The sequence below is a fragment of the Brachionichthys hirsutus genome, unplaced genomic scaffold, assembly GCF_040956055.1.
Source record: "Brachionichthys hirsutus isolate HB-005 unplaced genomic scaffold, CSIRO-AGI_Bhir_v1 contig_745, whole genome shotgun sequence".
Lineage (NCBI taxonomy): Eukaryota > Metazoa > Chordata > Actinopteri > Lophiiformes > Brachionichthyidae > Brachionichthys > Brachionichthys hirsutus.
The window spans coordinates 316,195-338,123 of record NW_027180354.1 but is presented as its reverse complement, the minus strand read 5'-3'; the positions used below and the strand labels follow the sequence as shown (position 1 = coordinate 338,123).

Below are 21,929 nucleotides of genomic sequence, written 5' to 3'. Positions count from 1 at the left end.
CAGGCTTAAAATGTCCAGAGTCAGGCGGCTAGTTCCATCTTCCCCGTAGCACAGTCTGCAATCCTGCACCAGTTGTTATGGGGAATGCATGCTTCCCGTCTATGAATTCACCCATCTCATAAACCTGACTTTGAACTCTATTCATAATTGTTATGTCATCTTGAAGCGCCGAAGGCTTATCCAGCCCCTCAGCTTTCTTCAGTAATGAATTGAAAGTAAAGCAGGACCTTGAGGAAGAGTGACAGAGGAGGGGGCCACATCACGTAGATGGGTCATGGGTTAAAGCCAGGGAAACTGTTAGAGATGGAGCTTCCCAATAGGAGGGGTGGGGGGACTATAAGGATTCACATGGAACAGCAGCAATAGGGCCAAAGAACACGAACAGAGACAATAGTGTACTGTGGATACATATTAATCCAGCCTTTCATTTCTATAGCACACACTTGAGTCCTTTGTGAAGGAGAAGCTTCTGGATTTGCACCTCACTGTTGCCAGAGTAGACGCTTTTGAGTCCCATAAGAAGTTCATTCATGGTGGTAGCTAGTCAAATAAAAAGTGTACTCCATCATATATCAGAGAAGACAGATCTAGAAGCTTTTCCCCCAAAATGTCAGACCCTCCTTCTGCGCACAGTACTAAAATACAAACGTGGAGACGGAGGCATGGTAACAGAAAGGTTATTAGTGACGTGCACTACGAAGCTCAGCGACTTACCGAGGTTAACGGTTAGCTTTATGCGGCCTCCGTCCAGCTCCAGTCGCAGCGTGTCTGCAGACTCCTTCGATGTGGTGGCCATGAGCAGGCCATACGCCCGCTGAGACATGAAACGCAGCGACACATCCTCGGCTTCTGTGTGCATGGTGACCGGCATGATGATCTTCAGGTACATGCTGCCGTCATAACTCAGAACAGTCGCCTCTGGAGTCGGGAGATGGGATGGGATGGCCGGGCGGGCGCAACAAGCACAACGTCAGTTATACCAGCTTTCCAAGTGATTAGAGGCTGTTACATTATTATTGCTTCATTATGCTGTGTGCAATTTTCTTCATAAATAAGTCCAATGAAGGGAACAGCTTGCATGATGTTCCCAGAATGTCATTTTGCATTTAGACGACATCACCCGAAGCATCAAAGCAAGACATATATTATAAAGATGGGAAATCACAAGCAGTAATGAGGACTCCAATGTCAGACTCTCCTCCAGCATGGAAAGGTGTTGACACAAACATGCTGCTGGTTTCTGAGTCTTTATATATGATGTTGTTCACAACTATGAGCACATGCTACAGAATAATCTGTTGCAGCTATGCACTGCTCTTATGTTGCAGTGAAATTTGATTAATATGCTGAGTAAATATGTAGAAAATAAATAAATGAATATCTGCTATATATATATATATATCCCTGCAGTGCCAGAAAACTCCACTAAGTGGCAGAAGAGTATTGGTGCAACAATACCTGTGGCTACAGTATGGAGTGAATGAATAATGCACAACGTAAAGCGTCTTTGGGTGCATTGAAAAGCGCTATATAAAACCAATGCATTATTATTATTACCTGACTTCTGAAGAAGTTTAAAATGTAACCTTGAAAATCAAGGGTTTAGGTGAAGGTTAAGTCATTTCAACCTCTATCTCCAACTGTCCTGATTTAAATCCAGTGTCTCATATCCACATTCCTGTCCATGTCCCACTAATGACTCATTCAGGCCCACAGATGTGCAAAACCAAAACTTGAAGTGATGCGCATGTAGCTAATTGGTATAAATCAGATGTGTGTGCTGCTATTTGTCTAGCACATTCTGTCACTCTGGCAAATAGGACACCTGGGTTTGCAGAATTGGCACAGATATAAAAAGGCCTGATTACTGGTGCCAGCCTCTCAGAGGAAAGAGTAGGCAGTACAGTTTAGTCATACATGAAACGTCTGTGGTGAAGATTGAGTTTTCATCCAATCAGGCGGCCCCGTTCCTTCAACATTACACTCCTCACCTATCTCACAGTTGGTCCCCAGGTAGCCAGTACCAGTGCAATCACATATGTAGCGGTTCCAGCCCTCTTTGCAAAGACCTCCGCTGCCACAGGGCGTACTACTGCACCGCTTCTGGAGTTCACGGGTGCAGAAACTGCTGACGCCGATGGCACTCTGGATCTCGGACATGCGACGAACATCCCGACTCTTTCCATCGATGAAGAGGTCACGGACACAGCCCACGTAGCCATAGTTCAGCAACGCCGTCCAAACCTCCGGTGGCAGGATGAGGTCCGTCTTGGACTCGGGCAGCCCGCCGAGGTACATGTCGCTGTCCAGGTCCAGGATTTCACTGCCCTCAGGGGAGCTGAAGGGCATGCTGCGGCTGTTGACCGAGATGGATCCTGGAAGAGAGAAAGACAAAATGAACAAAATGTCACTAATGAATCTTTTATTTATTCCATTGGCACACACAATGTGTGTGTCTGAGGATGTGGCTTGTATGTTATGTCTGAGCAGGTGATGCGTTGGTGCAGGAGTTCAAGTAGCTCGATAAGTTGGGGAGGAGAGGAAGTAAGTGGATGAGCTGAGAACATAAAATACAGACAATGGGACACAGAAAATATAAACTATAAATGGCAATAGTGTGTGTGTGTGTGTGTGTAAAGGTGTGTGAGAGACTGTGTGTTTAATGTGTCTGTAATAGGCTAAATGGAGGAGAAGGGAAGCAGAATGCAGAAGGGAGTGGGTGAAACAAAGGGCCCTCTCTCCTCCTGTGATTAACGACTCTGTCTTAATTTTCTATTAAAAGCCAATTACAGCAGCAGCAGTGAGATCACATGCCTGCGTTCACATACACACCCAGGCACACACTCATTCACACTTCTCCTCATTACAAGATGCCATTAGGAGGGGGGGGTATATGATGTCTAAGGTGCTTTGCCACCTACTGTCCATTCATCAGATCTCACACTCACACATGCAGATGCCTGTTGCCACAGGAAGAAGGAACAGGTATGGGAAATAAACATCTGTTAGCAAATGCCACCAGAGGTATGATTAGTACTAATAGTGACTATTAGTTTTCTTTTGTTTTGACATGCTAGGGCAGATGTTCTATTTGTCAACATCAACTGAGCCTCTCCTTTTCCCCTGTCAAATTCCAATTTGTGACGCCCCAATGCTGCAGACTCAATCAGCTGGCTTCAGGAGATGTAAACAGTAGCTATTCAAAAGCAACACATATTTGGTTGGTCTCGTGCAACAGCTGTAATGCATCCCTCACCTTTCCTCCCTTCCCTCTGAAAGTCCACGTGGCACCAATCACCATCGTTGACCTTCTTGTTGCTGGCCTTCAGCTTCGTTTTTCCAGAGCCCATATCAATCAGCAGGTATAAATACCCGTCCAGTAGCTCCATGGCAAAGTAATCAGTCTTCAGTTCCCTGCCAGGCTTCAGCTCCTTGGGGCCCTGCGGGCGGCCGTGGCTGAACAGCAGGAGTCCGCTGGGCTCTGTGGTGCGGAAGTCGAAGGAGATGGACCCCGTCTTCTTGGTGTTCCACTTGGGCAAGGAGATGTAGGACTCAGGGACCTCGAAGGTGACCGGATCCAGGGCCGCCACATCCTCGCAGCGGAACACCAGGTCACCGTTCAGGGTTATTTTAGGGTCGCGCTCGATGGCCAGCCGGGACAGCTCCAGCTTAAAGTCATTATTCTTGTAGACCACCTGGAATACATGGACGACAACGTGGTTACAGTTCTGAGTACAACACTAGTGGCAGATTCAAAAGTGACATCTAGAATTAGATTATTATTTTGGAGTCCCAAAAAACAAAAACAAAGCACAGCTGCTCCAGAGAAGAACATTACGTCCATTATTTTGAGAGCCTACAGATGCCTCTTAATTGCCCAAATTAATTTCAAGTGTCAGTTACAGCGGCTGCTGGGAAATCTAGTCAGCGCGGGTAAATGATGAATCCAAACACAAATTAAATGCATTGCTCTCTCTGGAGCCGCAAGGTTGACAGCGAAATTCATGCAACATGCTTTGTTTTTTGCATTTGAAGCACACGGTCCTCTAACAGCAACCGAGATCCAGATGAGTGCCGTTTACGAATGTGCATCATTCTTTTTCTTCTTTTTTTTCTTTTTTCATTGATCTCTCTTAGTGGCTGCCCAACACGGTCAGCGCACACAGCTCCGGTCAACACTGTGCAATCTCCAAGCTGTTGGTGAAATCTATTAAACATATAAAGTGTGGCTCAGAAATGTCAGTTTAAATGCAGAATAATGAAAAGGCTGTGGGAGATTTTTCGAGGCAGTGAGAAGCGAACGTTGATCACAGGCCTTAATGCAAATGTCTTCGACAGCCTTTGGTGGAATACAGCTCTATTGTTTCTGCTCAAAGTGTGTGTCACTGTGTGCCTTCATAATGAATTAAGTGCTAACGGCAGAGTAAATTATCCTCCTACTATCTCATAGTATTTGTCAAACACAATGTTGACAGCTTTTTGAGAGGCCCTCCTCAAGGTAGTAATTTGAAGCAGCTGAGGTCTCTGCTTCGAGCATTTCCTTTCTCAATCGCAGTAAGCGCTATGCTCTCTCACACAACAATGCACACTTGCTGAAATGTAATAAATGAATGCTTTTTACATTCCTGTCTCTGTTTTCTGCTGCTGTCTGGGTTGTAATGTTGGTTGTTGCAGATTGATCTTTGCAGCTGATGTGCTCAGCTCAATTTTGACTTTAGTTACATAGACACCCTATATTTAATGTGTATGTTGTGTAACTCTTAGTATTTTTGTACAATATTATACTAAGTCACATTTTTAATTGGACTAGATGCGTTTTTTTTAATCGACTGAAATTTGTATTAATTTATTTCCATTAGACTCAACTTAGCTTTGAACCCACCAGTATTTCTTTATCATGCTTCTTAAACAATATGTAGTTAAATTAGGTACATAGAAGAAGTATGAATTATTGTTTAGCATCACTGGACAGGATTGAACTACATATAATAAGTCGTTTAAAAGTAATTAGCTCTAGATTGTTCTGAGTAAAAAGTAAAAAACAAAAGACTCAAACTCTTTGGGAACATTTAAACAAAGGGAGTAAATCAATATATTGTTTTAACGGTTGTTTCTCTACTGTAGTTGAACTGGGCTGAACCTTTTAAGTTGTGAAGACATTCTGAATTTGCACAGATGTTTAGAAAGTACCGGTAGTGTCGCCGTCGCTTTAGTCCTCATTTGCATTGGCTGTTTCTCACATGCCACACTGGAATTCTCATCTCGTGCAACGCGGCTCATCGGCTTTTGACTATCTAGTTCACCAGACAGCTGCTGTCAGAGTCCTTCACAGAGTATTTTTCAAACACTCCCCACCCCACTTAGCAAAGCTATGCTTTGCTTTTATTGAATGTCCCAATAATAACAAATATATTATACACCAATTGTATCTCTAATTGGGACACTCTTTTCTTTGGGGGGGGGGGGGGGGACAAAGGTTAATTATAGGCTTATTATTTCTGAAGTCTTTGACTCAGCTGAGGGGACAAGGTGTTTTGTGTGTCGGACTGATCTCTCTAAAGTCAGGAGCCCCAGCATGCACCGAGGATTTCTCACCACTGGCAGTAAGGCTTACACGCTGCCAAAACGTCCTGAGGGGTGACGCTATTGATTTGTTTTGCCATTGAGAAACAAATCTAAAGCCCTGCAGGTCAGCAGAGCAAAATACATATTTTATCTAGATGTGCTTGCGGTACTCAATGCTCAGTGAGCCCATTTACTGAATAATAGAAGCCTGCTTTTGCACAAGTTATCACTATAAACACACAGAAAATGCTGACATCCAGCCTTAATCGTGTTAATATGAAGTTATTTAACGCATCAACTTCGCTGACATTCAGCATGTCAAGTACCTTCAGTATTCGGCTACGATGAATTGCATTGATTGTTGTTGCCTTGGTGATTAAAGAAGCACATTGGGAAGGGAAAGGGCACACTTGGCATCAAACTACAGAGTCTCAAATGGATGCTGACTTGAGCTAAGTAGGGTGTGAGATTGGGGGGGGGGGGGGGGGGGCGTTGTACGTCTCCTGAAGATTTTAGCATTCAACAAAGGTGCAAGTAGGAGAAGCCTGCAGATGAATAGAAAGAGCATCAGCGTGAAGTAGGGAGGGCAGGAAGTGAAAGAGCGAAACGAGAGGAGAGGATTCATCCAGCGCCTGGAATCAGTCAAAGAAATCAATTTTTAATTTGGCCATCAGGATGGCAAAGCTGGCGTGCCAACCGCGCTGCGGTTGGACTTAATTATACAACACTGCCCCGGGAAAGGGAAAACCAGAGGCAAAGAGAAGAAATGAGAGAGGTGGGGCGAGTCAGGAGGTTGAGAAGGGAAGAAAGTGAGAAAAAACTGACACGAAGGGAGGAGTGTGAAACGGGGAGATAGCAAGGTCACTTTCTGGAAGACAGAAGGAGATGGGGAAGTTGTGGTGGAGAGACAGATGGTGGCGTGCTGAACAGAAGAAACTGAGGAAACAAGACTGGGGGGGGGGGACTGAGCAGAAACACCCCATTTCACACCTCGCCACTCTAGGAGCCCAGTGAACGCATACATATGCCACACAGTGTGTGATCATCGCATGTGGGCGACTTTGAACACACACGAGCATGTGAGCACAAATAACTTCACAGAGCTTCAGTGGCTCTTTTGGTGTCTTTTCACTCCCCTTCTGCTGTGCTCTTCCTTTGGATTTCTGCTTCCTGGAGGCTACTGGCCAAGCGTATCAAAGGCATTTGACCACGGTAGTGGCATGAAAGTCTTGCCCCAGACCATAACACCACTGATCATCCGAGCCGTGCTGCTGAGCTAGCACAGGATGAAACAGACCGCTGACTACCCTCAGCCATTTACCCCAGCCCCTATTTTACCTGCCGCTTTCATTTCCTCTCATCGCGGGTTTTCTCCCTGCTTTTCTGTGTGATTACCTTTATGGCTGAGCTCAGCTAATACAGTCAATCAGGGAGTTGCCTTTTGCTACCGTGCTAATATCAGAGCCAAACTCTAATTAGATCTATCATCCTAGTTGCACTCGTTTGATTGAACCTAGAAATAATGAGTTATTCTTCTAAACTGGAGCCTTCCTGCATGCATATTACATGTATAGCATTGTGGCTATGGTGACCCAAACCAAAACTACTAAATGAAAAAAGCAGCCGTTGGCAGAATGTTTGCTGCAACACCGCTTTGCCCCCCGGATTCGTCTGAAGTTTCTTTCATATGCGCTCATCCTTCTCCTCAAAACTTTCACCATTCTTTTCACTTTCTTTACATTTGTCTGCTGAATATAAGCAATTATATTGAATAAATAATGCTACAGTTTTCTCCTACTGCACTTTTAATTCCACATCTCCTGAGTCTATTCCACAGACAGGAATATTTTTCTCTCCAGCCATCGTGTCTTATGTCATTTCCAGCACGTTGCACACGTTGCCTTCAGCTGTTTGTTGTTATGGGCTCCCGCCTCTGTGTGGCCGCTTCTTTCTTCTACTTTTCACCCACCCTCTCCTTTCTTTCTGTACGTTGACGGTAAATCCAGACTCGACTTGATGAGAGAGAAGATAGTCAAATGCCTTGGGAAGTTCAAGGCCCACTAGGGATCCTTCCGATAGCAACCTAAATAACGAAAATGTAATTCTGCAGGCATAATTAAGTTAGAGATAGAGCGATTACTGTGAGATCCATTAAAAGCGATGGCAAAAGTAATTACTTATTCAATCAGTGCAGTTTTATGAGCAAACGCGATAGCACCGTGTTGTGTCGCCTCTATAAAAGTCATTACATTTGCACGGGAATAATGCTTTAAGCTCTGATTGGTTCTTTTGACAGCTTGTTAAACTGTGATTTAAGCGCTGGTGAAACTAACATTCCTTTTTTTGCGGGGGGTCAAAGTAGAGCAAATACAGTTCATATAAGGCCTCCACACATCCATCCATGTCGATGTGTGTATCCCACTGTGGCGGGTGCGTGGGCTGTGTTTGGTCTGCCATGTGGTCAGGAAGAGCGTGAGGAAGCACAGAGGAAATAAACATTGGAAACAGATTCAGGACACTGTGTGTCTGACACCGCCTACTCGACGACGGGAGTTATATCCACTCGGGACGATGATTCCCTCGTGTTAACGCGAGTGTGCCACACGTTTTGTGTTTTCTCACTGCAACTATATGATACTCCTGTGATTTTGACTTCATTTCCATTTTCTTTGAAAGAATGACACCCTACTGATAGGGCAGCACAGCGGTAGTGCTGCAAGAAGGTCCCGAGTTCGATTCCATCTGGGGAATTTCTGTGCGGAATTAGCTTATTCTCCTTGTGTCTGAATGGGTTCTCTCCAGGTTCTCCGACTTCCTCCCACTAATAAAACATGCAATATAGGTGAATTGGTCACTACAAGTTGTCCATAGGTGTGAGTGTGAATGGTTGTCTGTCTTCTGCGTGGCCTTGCAATGGGGTGGTGTTTGTCCATAGCCAGGTGGGATAGACAATTAGGATTGTGTCACCACTAATAAGATGAATGAATACTACTGATGGTTCTGGGACTTTCCTTACCTAATATAATCAAATAATCTTATCTTAATCACAGATGACCTTCTCTTTCTGACGTACTCATTTAACAACTCTGAGTTACAACGGGCTTTTAAAAATTTAAACGTATGTGTTTAGCGGCAATAATTTGATGTCACGACGAGTGGAATGCACCAGCAGCGGAGTTATGAGTGAGTACATACATAGTTAAATGGCATGCACATATGCAAATATATATAGTCATCTATTCATTTTTTTATGTCTGTTTTATCCGCCTTCTGGGTCAAGGGTGTTGCTGGAGCACAAATTCCTGCTTTTCTATGGGTGAGAGGCTTGAACATAGGCCGGCGTCGTCAGAGAAACACCACCGTCATGTAGCATAAAGAAGGCTAATATTTTCTCGTTTGTGTACATGGGTACATGTGATGGGACAGATAGCACACTGTAGACTCACATCTTTTAGGCAGCCCATGAAGTTGTTGCTGACGGGCGATCCAGGCAGGTCGGCAGTATTGGGACTTCCTCCAATGTAGAAGAAGTCATCGGAGCCCAGCATGGTGTAATCTTCCTGGGTGTAACCAGTGGTGGTCAATATACCATCCACCGAGATGGTCACCTGGCACAGGCATGGCCCAAAAGAGACAGATGAAGAGACACAGGGATAGAGAGGTATGGGAAAGGATGAGAGTGGAGAGAAATCAAGAAGAATGTGGAGGAAAAACAGGGAAGAAATTGGATTAAAGACCAGTCACAAGGTTGGGCCACGCCCTATGCGGTATCGCTTGGTTGGTTACTTCTGGTGTCAGTCAGACTGGAGGCTTTTACTCTTGAGTGCAGTTGCTAAGTGGAAACTACAGGAACCACACCACCTTGATGGCAAGAGTAGGGTTTTACTGCATTCTGAACTTATTTAAAGGCGACTTAAAGGAATGCAAAAACAAAACAAAACCCAAAAATGTGTCTGCAAAAAACCTAAACTCAGCCAGTTAGCTTAATGAACTAAAGGTAGATCTAAATGTCTTAACTAATCTCTGCACGGATCAGGTCTTTGGTCACGTTTGATCTTGAGCAGATAAGAAAATGCAGAGCAGAATCAAACACACTCTCTAATATGAAGATTAAAATGTAGAAATGAACTAATCTTAATCTCATAGAGGCTATTCTGTATAAGCTATCCTCCATGAAATCATATTTTGATGTTTGCAATATCAGGTTGGAGCACATTGAACAGTGTTTAAACCTACATTATGGAGACTATGTGGAGACTAGATAGGACAAGATAAGATAAGTCTTAGCAACTGCACTCAACAGATCATTTGCCCAAGCTGAGGTTATATTTTCTCTTTCCAAGATTTGTACAAATTTTCCCTTTTGTTAGCTGCACTTCCCTTCTGAATAGGGCAACTCATTTTTATGTCTGCTGTTGCTACTCGGTGGGAACGATGGATCAAATTGTTTTCTGAGGCGTCCACCATTAAGACTGCGGGTGACAGGGCACGGGTACTGAAGGGGCTGTCGGCAGGGCAACTCCATACAAACAACCCACAGCGCCGACAAGGACCGTAAGAGTGGTGGAAGAGGAGAACGGGGCAAATAAGTCTCACCACATATGTTATTTATAAGTTCCCTACAAACCCCAGACATTTATTGATGGTGTGAGCTCTTCTAAATAAAAAGAATACGAAGAAGAGAGCGACTGATGTTTCTGAAATAAGAATATTCACTGAAGAATGGCCAGGCTATGCTCTAATGGATCACCGTTGACGGTTAATGATAAGTTCATGAGGGATGGTCATTGAGGAGCTGCCAGACATCTGTTTAGTTTACACCTTGTTCTGTCATGCATTTATTCTGTTCTTGACTTCCCCATGAGCAGAATTCCATGCTTTACATATTCATCACTAGACAGGTGGCTGAAAATGTCCTGATATCACACACATCTGCAACCCACACAGATCTTTTCTTTATGTATATAGATTTTTAAGCAATATTTGGCTTTGCCGCATCACTTGCATCAGTATATGCTTAAGGGTCATAATATCGCACAGATAGATATTGGGTAATTTATTGAAGCACCGCCTGTGCTAAGCTTCTGTTATGTTAATATATTTACTGCATTTGAAGGGGCTGAAGCAAAAAAAAGTGTTGAGTGTACAGAAAGCAGCCAGGGTTAACGTCTGCATTTCTGCTCTTATTTCTGTCACTAACATATTTATTCCATGTTTACAGTCGAGACATGACGATGCTAATATGGCCGCTAGCTCGTTGTGATTGTGTCATCGGTTTCTCTATTGGCATGGTGCTGTTATTTGATGATCAAAGTACAACGTAATAAAAAAAAAAAATGGATCACTGTGTAAAAGCTAAATTAAAAACGGGCTGATTTGATTTTCAAATCACTTAAACCTCTCATGTAATTTCAAATAGCACAAACAAATAACTATTTTTTTAATTAAATAAATGATAAAACAGGAATTGAATTGTTTCTTTAAAATAATTCGACATTGTGAATCCAGCAGCACCTTCCAAAAAAAAAAAAAAAGACAGGGTCTTGTTACCACTGTGTAAACATCACTTCACTTTGAATAACATCTGGGAACTGAGGAAACCAGTCGCTGTCCTTTTGAAACTGGAATTTTTTCCCGATCTCTCCTCCAATAGCATTCAACAGGCACTCAGTTTATATGCATATATATCTCAACAAACTATGCTTAATAGGGTGTTCCTAAACTGATACTGTACATGCCGCAGTCATGTTTAATTAAGCATAAAAATGAAAATAATGTCCCTAATGCACTACACACAGTTCCACCCACACCGTGGACTATCACAGCTATTTATTATGTTATTGATTACCCCGTGACTGGTGCCAACTGATATGCTCACTAAGGTAAAACTAAAGAAACGAACTGTGAGCCACATCCATGATAAGACAGAAAACCCTCGAAGGCGGTCACGCCTCTACTTTCAGCGACTTCTGACTCAAAGTCGATTCCCATCTGCTAACCTTGCATGTTTAACGCCACCGTCCGTGCAATGACAAGGCATTGGGCTTACCATGACAATGCATCACTTACCCCTTGATGGCACTAAATTTGGTAACAGTCAGAAATCCTTTATAGGGAGAAACAATTATATTTGTGTTAATGTATTACATTATACAGTAAGTAACATAATAGACGTCACACACTTCCTCCCCATCCCCTCATGTGAAAGCAAGCCCCACAAGAAGGAAGGATATTTAAAATGGGAATGAGGAAGAAGTGGTTCCAGCCCAGTGGTTGGACTTTGATAGATGTCTGGCAGCTCGTCAATGCTCATTAGCAGAGCGTAGGCGGAAGATGTGGCGCTAAATTGGTACAGTTTGAGACGCTAAACCACGAACCGTTGAATTACATCTCTGGGTTAGTAATGGCATGGGGAGAATTGGGAAGCTTGAGTTGGATGCTGTCTGGGCAACAGCTGCCAATGGAGTTGAGGGAGGAAGTTTTTTGGAGTGCCAACAAGAGTTAAAGGGTTGGGGAGAGGGGGGTGAACAAAATCGGTTAGTATTTTTGTAAGTAAGGGAAAGTCAGACACAAAAATGGTTGTTAGTACAGTTACAACAAAGGTTTGATTCAAACAGTATATTAGTAGCACTGTTTTAGTAAATTTTGTGAGTGATAGGATTAGGTGAGGCTTCTTTAAAATTCCTCTGCAGTCTGATTGCTCAAACCAGGTCCGGATTTGGACTGAATGTGTTATTTCACGTGACAAGGATTTGTTTCGGTTAAGAGAAAACAAAATGAACCCATTCAAGTCAAAAGGGTGACACACAAAGCCATGCACCTAAATAGAAAGCTGACAAGACAAAAAGAAAAAAGAAATGGAGGTGACATAAAACAAACTGACCAGCTATGAATAAAATAAAATAAAATATGCATCTGTCAGGAAGCAGCACAATGAGGAAATAGAGGAAGTGCTATGCATTTAATTGCAGGGCACCATGACACCAGACAATTGGGGGGGGGGGGCTTTCAGCGATGGGAGATACATTTGGACAGGGATGCAACAGACATAAATAAATAAATAAAAAGCAAAACATTAAACATCTATACTCAAGACTGACACGTGCTGATAGGTCTCCTGACCAATAGGAACATGCAGACAGGATGCAGGAACACTGGATGAATTTGGGATGGGAAGAGGGACCAGTGTCATCGATCACAGATGGTATCAACAGAAATGAGAGGGTTTTTTAAAGAATAGGGAAAGCTGGGAGGAGAGTGGAATTCCCTGTCTTGGTGATCAGAGTACTTGGTGTCAATTTTCAGACATACATCATGTTTTTCTCTCTCACTACTGAAGCCAAATACAAATACAGCAACCTCATTCACAACTGGACTTCTCATTACACTGTCGCTTGAATTAAATTATCTGCCTCAGTTTAAAGAGAAGTGGCCTAAAGTCGTGTGCTAAGAAAGATTAGGTCAATTTAGTTATTTTGGCACCAAGACGTGGGAAATCAATCACCTCTCTATACACTTTCCCCTTTTTTAATTTCAGCATATTTTTTTTATATGGTGTGAGGTCAAGTATTTATTTTAGTAAGTTAATTTGTAGTTGAGAAAAGAAAGTAAAGAAAAAAGGGAAAAATCAAAGATATAATATAGCAAGAGAGAATGGCTAAATGTTTTATGGCCGTATTGATTATATTAGGATAATTTATATATGTATGTATATATACACGTTTTCCATGATATATACATAAACATATATACTAAATGCAATTTGCATATTAAAAATATATAACAGAAGAGGGTAAATTTCTTCATGCAAGGGGTGGGGCCAATAAATTAGAAGAAATATAAGTTAATATTAGTATAAATCGAGGGTTTGATCACACACAGTTCAGAGTTCCTTTCTGCCCTGCATCAATAGGCTGAGAGACTAATTCATTGATTTGATAGTCCAGTGACAGCAATGTAGCAGTGTAATCTGGAAGAAAAAAACGAGTGTGTTAAGGTTTTTGTTCATGTTCAAATGCAGGTCTGGAAACAGCCTCATCTTGATGCTAAATCAGCTAAAGGCCACTAATGGGATCTGCCTGTGCAGGTTCTGAGTCATCCAGGTTTAAACTAGTCCACTTGATTCTTCTTGTTTGCTCGTCCTGACTAATGGGGTCGAGCCCTCATTCAAGGCCTATTTTACTGTGAGGGCGTAATAAAGAAAACTTGTAAACAGTCTCCATGACTCCATAAACCACCGGATGGCAAGCCTGGATAACAAGTTGCCCCAATACACGCTGAGCAGCTAACAGCGGAGCCATTTCTCTCAGATTGGTAAATGTTGACGATATTAATGAGCGTCCTCTTCTTTTTAAATCTTACCGTCACTGGAGTTTGTTTTGTTTTGTTTTTGTGTCGTTGAGAACTCTGCTGTGCACAATCGCTTAATAGGGTTATCTAAGAAATCAGGAGAAAACTGAAAAAAAAAGGCTAAAATGCTAACAATCGAAAATATATTGCATTAAGATTCTTTATTTCTTCATACGGATATAGTTAAATAAAAACTAAAAAGACCAAATAAGAAGGGAACAAAATCAAAGGAAAAAAACAACAACAAAAATCTATATTTATGCAAGTTTTTTAATTCCGACCTCTTTGGATTAACACAAATTCTTTTCAGGAAGGGGAGAACCGGATGAGAAAAAAAGGGCAGAAACATACACTATATATAGAGAGAGATGGCGTAAAGAAAAACAGAGAAAGGAGGAGTTGTTCAGCTACCTTGAAATTGATGGTAGATTGTACTTTCAGTAAAGCAAACAGAATAGAAAGCGGAAACGGAAAACCCAGGGCAAACCAAAGTATAAGACAATTAGAATGATATCTACCATATAATGCAGTTTGTTTACCATAGCGTGTCCAATGCCTGCGTGCTTCAGGAGAAAACAGGGGGAGGAGAAAGAAAAAAATAATAATGACAAACCTTAAAATCAAGAAAACACATCTCAACCCCCAAAAAGTCGGAAAGAAAGATTCGAAAATAGCAAAATCAGCTTCCCCCGATAACAGAAAAAAAGCAAAAAAAAAAAGTAGTACAATAGGTAAGTATTATTTGAAATAATGTAAAATATCTCTGCCATGTTGTTTTAATTGAAAAAAAACTTCCAAATAAAGAAATAAAGAAAGCAACCATTATTATTTTTTTCTTTCAAATAAAATCATAAAAAAGGAATAAAAAGGATATCAATACATTTGTTAGTATGTAAGTCGCAAGTTAAGTAGAGAAAACAGATGGTTCACATTCCGTGAATGACAGTGTTAGTCGTTGAAATTATAATATTAAGGGAAAGGAAAATTCAAGAATGAAAAGAATCAAACTGGAAACAGGTTCTGAGTCTTGTTAGTAAAAGAGACCAGAGTTAGCAAATCAACTTTCACAAAGGGGTTTTGGGTAGTTTTGATGAGGATGTTTGTTTTGAGAGGAGAAGGGGAATGAGGGAATATACAGTGGAAGTATTCACTTAGAGTGTAATCTGGTCAGCGGGCTCGGCCGGCGGAAAGATGGCGTTCTTTAGTGCCAATCATGCTTGGATTGGTGGAAATTGTGCAAATCTCAAAATAATCAGTAAGGGGCTACTGACAGTTCATTTTCTGTATTAAAGGAGGTAGTGTGGAATTATCAGGTGTGTCTCAGTAAATAGAATTCCTTCATATATAAGGCCTGAGAGATGGGCAGCATAATTTCATTCAGTGTTCTAGAGTCTGCAGCATCCTGGAAGAGAAGAATGCAGTCATTTAAACAATTTCTAAAGTAAAAAAAAACAACAACAATGCTTGCTGTGCATGTGAATAGCAAAACATACAAAATACAACATGAAATGGAAATAGATCGATCAATAAATATGGAATCATGTCAAACATCTCACGTTAGTAGTCAATCATTTCCTGACTGTCAGACATCGTGTCACTGCCAATCAGGCCTGAATCTGCAGCATGAACCAGGCGACAGTTCTGAAAATAGGGACTTTATGGTGCGGCGCCTTCAGTGCATCACCGCCGCTGCTGCTACCACAGGACGGATGAAGCAGTTAGCACCAAGGGCGAAAAGTTTTTCTTGAAATGTTACATTTAAAAGCTCTCAGCACCGACCATTGCTCCAACAATGGTATGTGGGATTTGAACAGCCATAACAAATCAAATCTGAAACTTCATCCACACCAACTCACAGATCAAGGTTCATGATTAAGCGCTGTCCCCAGTAACGCACTTTGCCTAATGACTCCTCTTAATCCATTAACTTGGTAAATAGGATTCTAATGGTGGGTGTGAATTTGCATATCCACAACATATTCCAAGTCCCAACTGTACAAAACAAAGGCTGACACATCAATGCACGTATGGTGGGAGGCTCTGATGGTCGGGAAACTCAAAATCCTTCATTAAGTTAGACAAATGTACCCGAACAAAGGTGACAACGACTGCCGGCTTTTTGAAACTCACTGAAATAGAGCCTTTGATGCAGCGGCGAAGAAATGAGTGTGAGTGCAGCATTTTGAAGTTTTAGAAATCTCAGGCGTTCGACGTCTGGATGCTGAACCTTCGCATCCATTCTTTGACAGAACAGCCCTGGGATGGATGTCAAAGTGTTTGCCTTCAAAAACTGCTGCTGATCCTTGAAAGGGCTCGATGGACTGATGACAGCGAGAGGAAAGATGGGCGTTGAAAATGAGCTCTTCAACCTGGTGTGCAACCTCATACAGTGGCGCATGGGCATTTAATACATATCTAATCTAATAGTGACGCCCTGATTAAGTGTTGTGAATTGTTGGCAAATTTTAGAAGCCATTGTGGCCCACGAGTCAAAATGTTTGCCCACCCCTGTTCCAGACTCTAGAAGTCAGATGTTTTACTGCAGCTTTGAGAAGAGTAAGAACCCCTGAACTGGTGCTCCACTGTCAAATCAGTCAGGCAGAAAATTACAATTTAGCTACATTGTTGTTGTCAACTGATTGACAGAAAAGTCTGGTAACTAGCTGATTTAAATTTAATAGAAGAAAAAAGCACAACACCTCCTGAATAGCAAAGTTTAAGAGATGAAGGGAGCGTTATTGATGTCAAGCCTCACTGGACATCTTTTATACACCGTTCAGGGTGGACCTTACTAAGCTGCAGCCGGTGGCGAATAAGCCGAATCAATTTTTAATGACAAAGCTATGGAAATGTTCAATATTGTAGTTCCAAGACAAGATTGATATATATTTAATAAAGCTCAAATACTGATGATAAGTTCTCCTTCAAACTTCAAATCTGGGCCTTTATAGGAATATGTGGTAAGCTGGCTATTTAGCGTCTGTCCAAGGTTCTACTTTCAATTGAAGTGGCGGGGTAATATTTGCACTTATTTGCCCTGTGAGAAGAGCACTAGTGTGAATATTAATCAATATGGCCAAAGGACTTCTGGTGAAATTATAAGGGGATTAAAAAAAAGATCAGAAAAACATGAAGGTTTCCGTTTCTGCCCTTCGTATTTCTACAGCGTGTGTGAATAAGACATAATTCCCAGCTGATGGAAAATATGTGGATGATCATCAGTGTTAAATTCGACAATATTTCAATGATGGTAAGTCATGTCAGGGCGAGCAGTGGGAGGGAGGAGGGGCAAACCTTGCTGCATATGCGAAGCAATCTGCGCATTGAATGGTGGGGAGTGTTCATTGTCGGAGCAGATTCAGAAGAGGTCAAGGGACGTGTCCTTGAACGCCTATCAACAGCGTACCACTGGGATCAGTCAAACAACCACCAGCACATTCATACTTGCAGTAACCCCAGGTGCCACAGTGGGGAGCTCTGAATCTGTGATCATATGTTAGGGGTGAAACATATCCATTTTCTCCCCCACTCCTTCCCTGTCGCTCCTCTCTTTTGGAGAAGAGTCGCTATCGCCTCACCTAATTCTGTCTGCTTCATTTTAGCCCACACAAGGATGATAAATGTTTGGGTTTGTGAAGAAAATTCAAACACAGGAGGAGGGAGCTATCGAGAGCTCAGTTATTTTGGAGCTTAGGGATGCAGTGGTAGATATGCATGACATTGCAAGAGCGATTAGGAGAAACAGACAGAGGACAGGATGAGACTTCCAAGATCACTGGTCCTGAACCTAACCTCACCTGGACCTTAAAATGCAGGATATAATTTCAGCTCAAATTGGAGGAGGACTAAAAAACTATCAGTATGTGCTTGTGTGGGTGCACTGCATATATTTTCACGCATATTCTGTGAGTAAACAGAGGGTCAAAGGTATCCATCTAGAGCCCTTTAACACCAAGGATGACTGCTGTGTTGATTACAACAATCTGCAGAAGACTCAAGCCGTTAAAGGAGTTGCACAGGTCACCTGGGAAGAATAGTGCGGCGCTGTGTGTGTTGGCATTTGCTCATCTTGCATGAGTTAAATGATGAAGAGTGCTGTTTCATCAACAGCAAGTGACATGTCAAAATATGTTTCCACTGATTACCTCTAACAAGGAGGTAGTGTTTTCACCGGCAGGATTACACAAAATCCTTCCGATAGATTTTCGTTAAAGCTGTTAGGAAGGCCAGTAGCTCTAAGGATGAACATGTGTTCCTTGATCAGGAGCAGAAACAGACTCTCCATGTGGATAGGCAACAGGCTGCTTTCCATGTTGCATGCAAGGAAGCACCTTGTGAGCCCTGGCTGAAAATTTCACTGCTTGAGTGTCTCCAGACTTGAGGAGAATCGAGGCAATTCACAGTCTCACACTGCCAAATCTCTTTCCACTTCTGCCCCAGCAGCATGGAGGTTCAGCTGCCCCTGCCCCCCCCCCACAGTCTGGTTAGCTGTGTGGAAATGTCTCCCTGCAATTTAAAAGCACTTTGTTCACATTAAAGATGGCTTTGCTTTCAGCTTTTCTTTTTGCATGTAGGAATTTCTTCAGTATCCAAAAGCACACGAGTTTGATAAGATTAGCTGTTTCTTGGGATAATTTGCATGCGTAAATGAAAGAAGTTGATGTCCTATCTTTGTGTTAATGCATTCACATCAGGCTTTTTTTTGCATCCGATTATTAGGTCTGACAAGCCATTCATTCCAATTACAAATGTAGAGAAGTAAGCACAGACAGGGTAAGTGAAATTGATTGTATCTTGCTGCTGCTATCTGCAACTGCCAGTTGATGACCTAGAGCAAGAAGAGAGTTTTAGCATATACAGTACTTGTGCCTGCATTTATACGTGAAGATGAAAAAAACCCCACAAACATCTGGAGAGTAGGTGCTACTTTTCCATTGGTTATAGTTAAAGATTTGTAAAGATGCATTCTGTAATTTATTTGGAAACAGTTTAAGTGCATTGTCACCTTTGATAATTTAGGGTACATTCTGTTTGTCTAGCGTAGTAAATAACTTGCAAATAACTTGAGTAAAGCACTTTTTTTTTTCTTGGCCATAAATAACTTTCAACTGAATGCATGTTAACTTTAATATAGATATATTGGAATAATAGTCTAATTTTCAATTGATGTGTTATTGCCTTTTTGCTTTTTGTATTATTTTGGTGAGATGGGTCTTTGAACATTTAAAAAGTGAAAAAATAAAATCATGTTAAGGACAGAAAAACATGTCTGCCTTCTTGTCTAACTCCAACCTGGGGAAAAAAAACAAAAACAAACTTATGTTGGGCAGCAAGAAAAAAGGAGATAAGAGAAATAAGGTTAAACAAATATTCCCTGTGCTGGGAAAAAGGTGAGACAAATTATACAAGCAGAGGTGGCGTGGGTTTCAGACAGAGGCGCCACACTGACTGCGGTGGCCCTGGGTTACAAGGGCAGTGTTTACCTGTCGCAGGTTGCGAGTGACGCGCACGTCATGCCAGGTGTTATCGTTGAACTTGCCGTTGACAGGCTCAACCAGCGCCTCGAATGCCCCCGAACCAAGGTTGATGACCAACCAAACCGCTCCGCTCTTCAAGGAAAGGTTGACATAGTCGGCCGACTTGCCAGTGTGCAACATGAGGCCGTTGCGTTGCAGAGTGCGAAAAGAAAGCGTGATTTCATCAGTGCTGCTCTGGATGGGTGTCAGCGACAGGTCATAGCAGAAGAACTCGTTTCCTTTGAAGGTGGCTACTGACTCTTCCTTGCCTAAAAAAAAGAGGAGTGAGAGACAAAGAAATACGTTACGTAAACAGAGGATTACACCAAGATGATGATGTTGTGAGGAAGTAAATGGTTCTTTCTAAGATGAAAGGCACAAAATAGCTTTTGTCCAGCGGTTACTGTAGTGAAATCAATTTATATTTTATTTTTTTAAGTAGCAGATCTAATCATTAGATGTGCATTATTATGCAGATCATTTGCAAATTCCTAAGAGATGCCTGTGGAGCAACAGTAAAATATTATTTTAACATACATACATAAACATAACAGTTTGGGAATAACACTGATGGAGCTATCATGGCTTTTGTGTAAGAATGTGTTGGACAAACGTGTTAAAATGAAAATAACTGTGGCTATTGATTCTAAATAATTGTTGCTGCAGCTCAAATTCATGCAACACACATCCATTATGTAAGCATCGAATGTTGGATCTGAAGCATTCAAATGCTTCATATTTCATCCAAGAGGCTTCTTCAGTTCAGACTGGTGGAAGTTCATTTAAACTGCTCTGAGGTCACTAACAGTTGAAACACCTTAAGGACTGCCTCAGAAGACGTGAGATATTTGTAATTAGATCAGTGCGTCAATTAAACTTAGATGCAGATTGATGCATCTGCCATCCGATGACACAGAGTTTGTTAAAGTAAAGCAAACAGGTGGATCAGAATGAGGAGGAAAATGGGGATCAAAGAAGATGAGAGGATCAGCTCCAAACAGCCAAAAAGAAAAGGTGGTTGACATCTTTACTAATGCATGTCAATCTGTCTGTGGCTCATGGCCTCCTTTCATTGCACTGAGCTTTGTTCACACGCTACCAGTCAGAGCCAGCAGTTTGTACGACAGACACACGTCAAACTGCAGCCCAACAGCAGGGGGAGGATGCTGCGAGCATCTGTCAGAAACTGAACAAACACCTGCAGCCGTCACCGATTCGACAATATGCACAACTGGTACACCTCTATCACAAGTCAAGTGTGGAACAAGATTAGCGGGAGATTAGCAATCACTAATGCTTTTTTTAAAATATCAATTTTTATTTGATCATTTTTTTGTTTCATGACTACATTCTCAATTTTACCTAAATGTTTATTTGAATAGAAATCAAAGACTGCTACCTTAGATTATCACATATTATAAATGGGATCAGCGGTTTCTTGGAACAAAATGTATTTATCTTTTACAAAACTATAACAGCAAACCCTCTCAGCTCTCAAATACCTTTCCCGACTCAGCAGTCATACAAATCAAATGGTTTCCTGATTTGAACAGTGATGCGAGGTGACACATCACTTCCTGTGTGTGTTTGCCCCTCCATGGTCCTTTTACCCCGGGGGGGAGGCCAGAATGAAGAATCAGTCTCCGGTAATGAGGTTTAGGGCTCAAACAGAAATGACAATGGCAAACTCAAACAGCCAAGAGGGCCCTGCATGGCTGCGTCATCAAATCTAGTTTATCCTGAAGTTCCATTACAGCAAAATTGCTTCAAGAGCTCGATGTACCTCCCTTGGGAAGGAGGCTGTGGCGGGCCGGAGGAGCGATCTGGGGGAGACAGACTAAAAAAACGGAACCTCATGAATGAGCGACATTGCCATAGGAGCCTTCTTAGCTGGGGAGAAAAGAGCGGTGAAGGATAACACCCTATCCATTTGACAGCGGGGATTTTCACCGAGATGTGATCATAGACAGCTGAGCCGTCTGTCTACGCAGGGAAGTGATCTTGACACTATTTCATAAACACCAAGTTAAAGAATAGCGGTTGCATGGAAGTCATGTAAACAAAAGAAACATGGTGAAAGAGAGGAAGACTGCTCTGTTGAGTGACATGCAAACTCGTTTTACTTCTCCGACATCAGAGACAATGAAAGAGCTTCGTAATGCGGGTGCATGCACTCACATGAAAGAAAAAAAAAATTAAAAGATCATTTTGGTTAAAATCAAAATTGAGAACAATCTCAAGAGAAATGTGAATTGTCATGGAGAGAAAGCGTTAAAGGCGGTAGAGAAAGAGACAGAGAAAAAAAACATATCTCCCAAGGGCAGCCTCCCAGCGGTGGATGCATTGCTGATGTAGGAAGAACAAAAGCATATACTAAATGGACCGTGGCGACCATTTTCAATTACGCATTAAGTTGGACCCACTCCCAAAGTCTGGGCTTGGCTGTTGACGGTAAGCAACAAACAGCTTGTGATTGGCTCTATGAGCTCAGTGAGATTG

At 42.0% G+C, this 21,929-nt stretch overlaps 1 protein-coding gene across 1 annotated transcript in view; it reads right to left on the bottom strand.

Annotated features, from left to right (window-relative positions):
• LOC137913962 (neurexin-2-like) overlaps positions 1-21,929 on the bottom strand; it is a 161,798-nt gene that overhangs the window by 17,463 nt on the left and 122,406 nt on the right. The window contains exons 5-10 of the mRNA XM_068757582.1: positions 19,398-19,699; positions 14,433-14,477; positions 9,012-9,173; positions 3,257-3,695; positions 1,992-2,375; positions 715-918 (exon numbers count right to left, since the gene is read on the bottom strand). Of these exons, the coding sequence (XP_068613683.1) occupies positions 715-918; positions 1,992-2,375; positions 3,257-3,695; positions 9,012-9,173; positions 14,433-14,477; positions 19,398-19,699 (1,536 nt within the window). The remainder of the gene's footprint in view (positions 1-714; positions 919-1,991; positions 2,376-3,256; positions 3,696-9,011; positions 9,174-14,432; positions 14,478-19,397; positions 19,700-21,929) is intronic.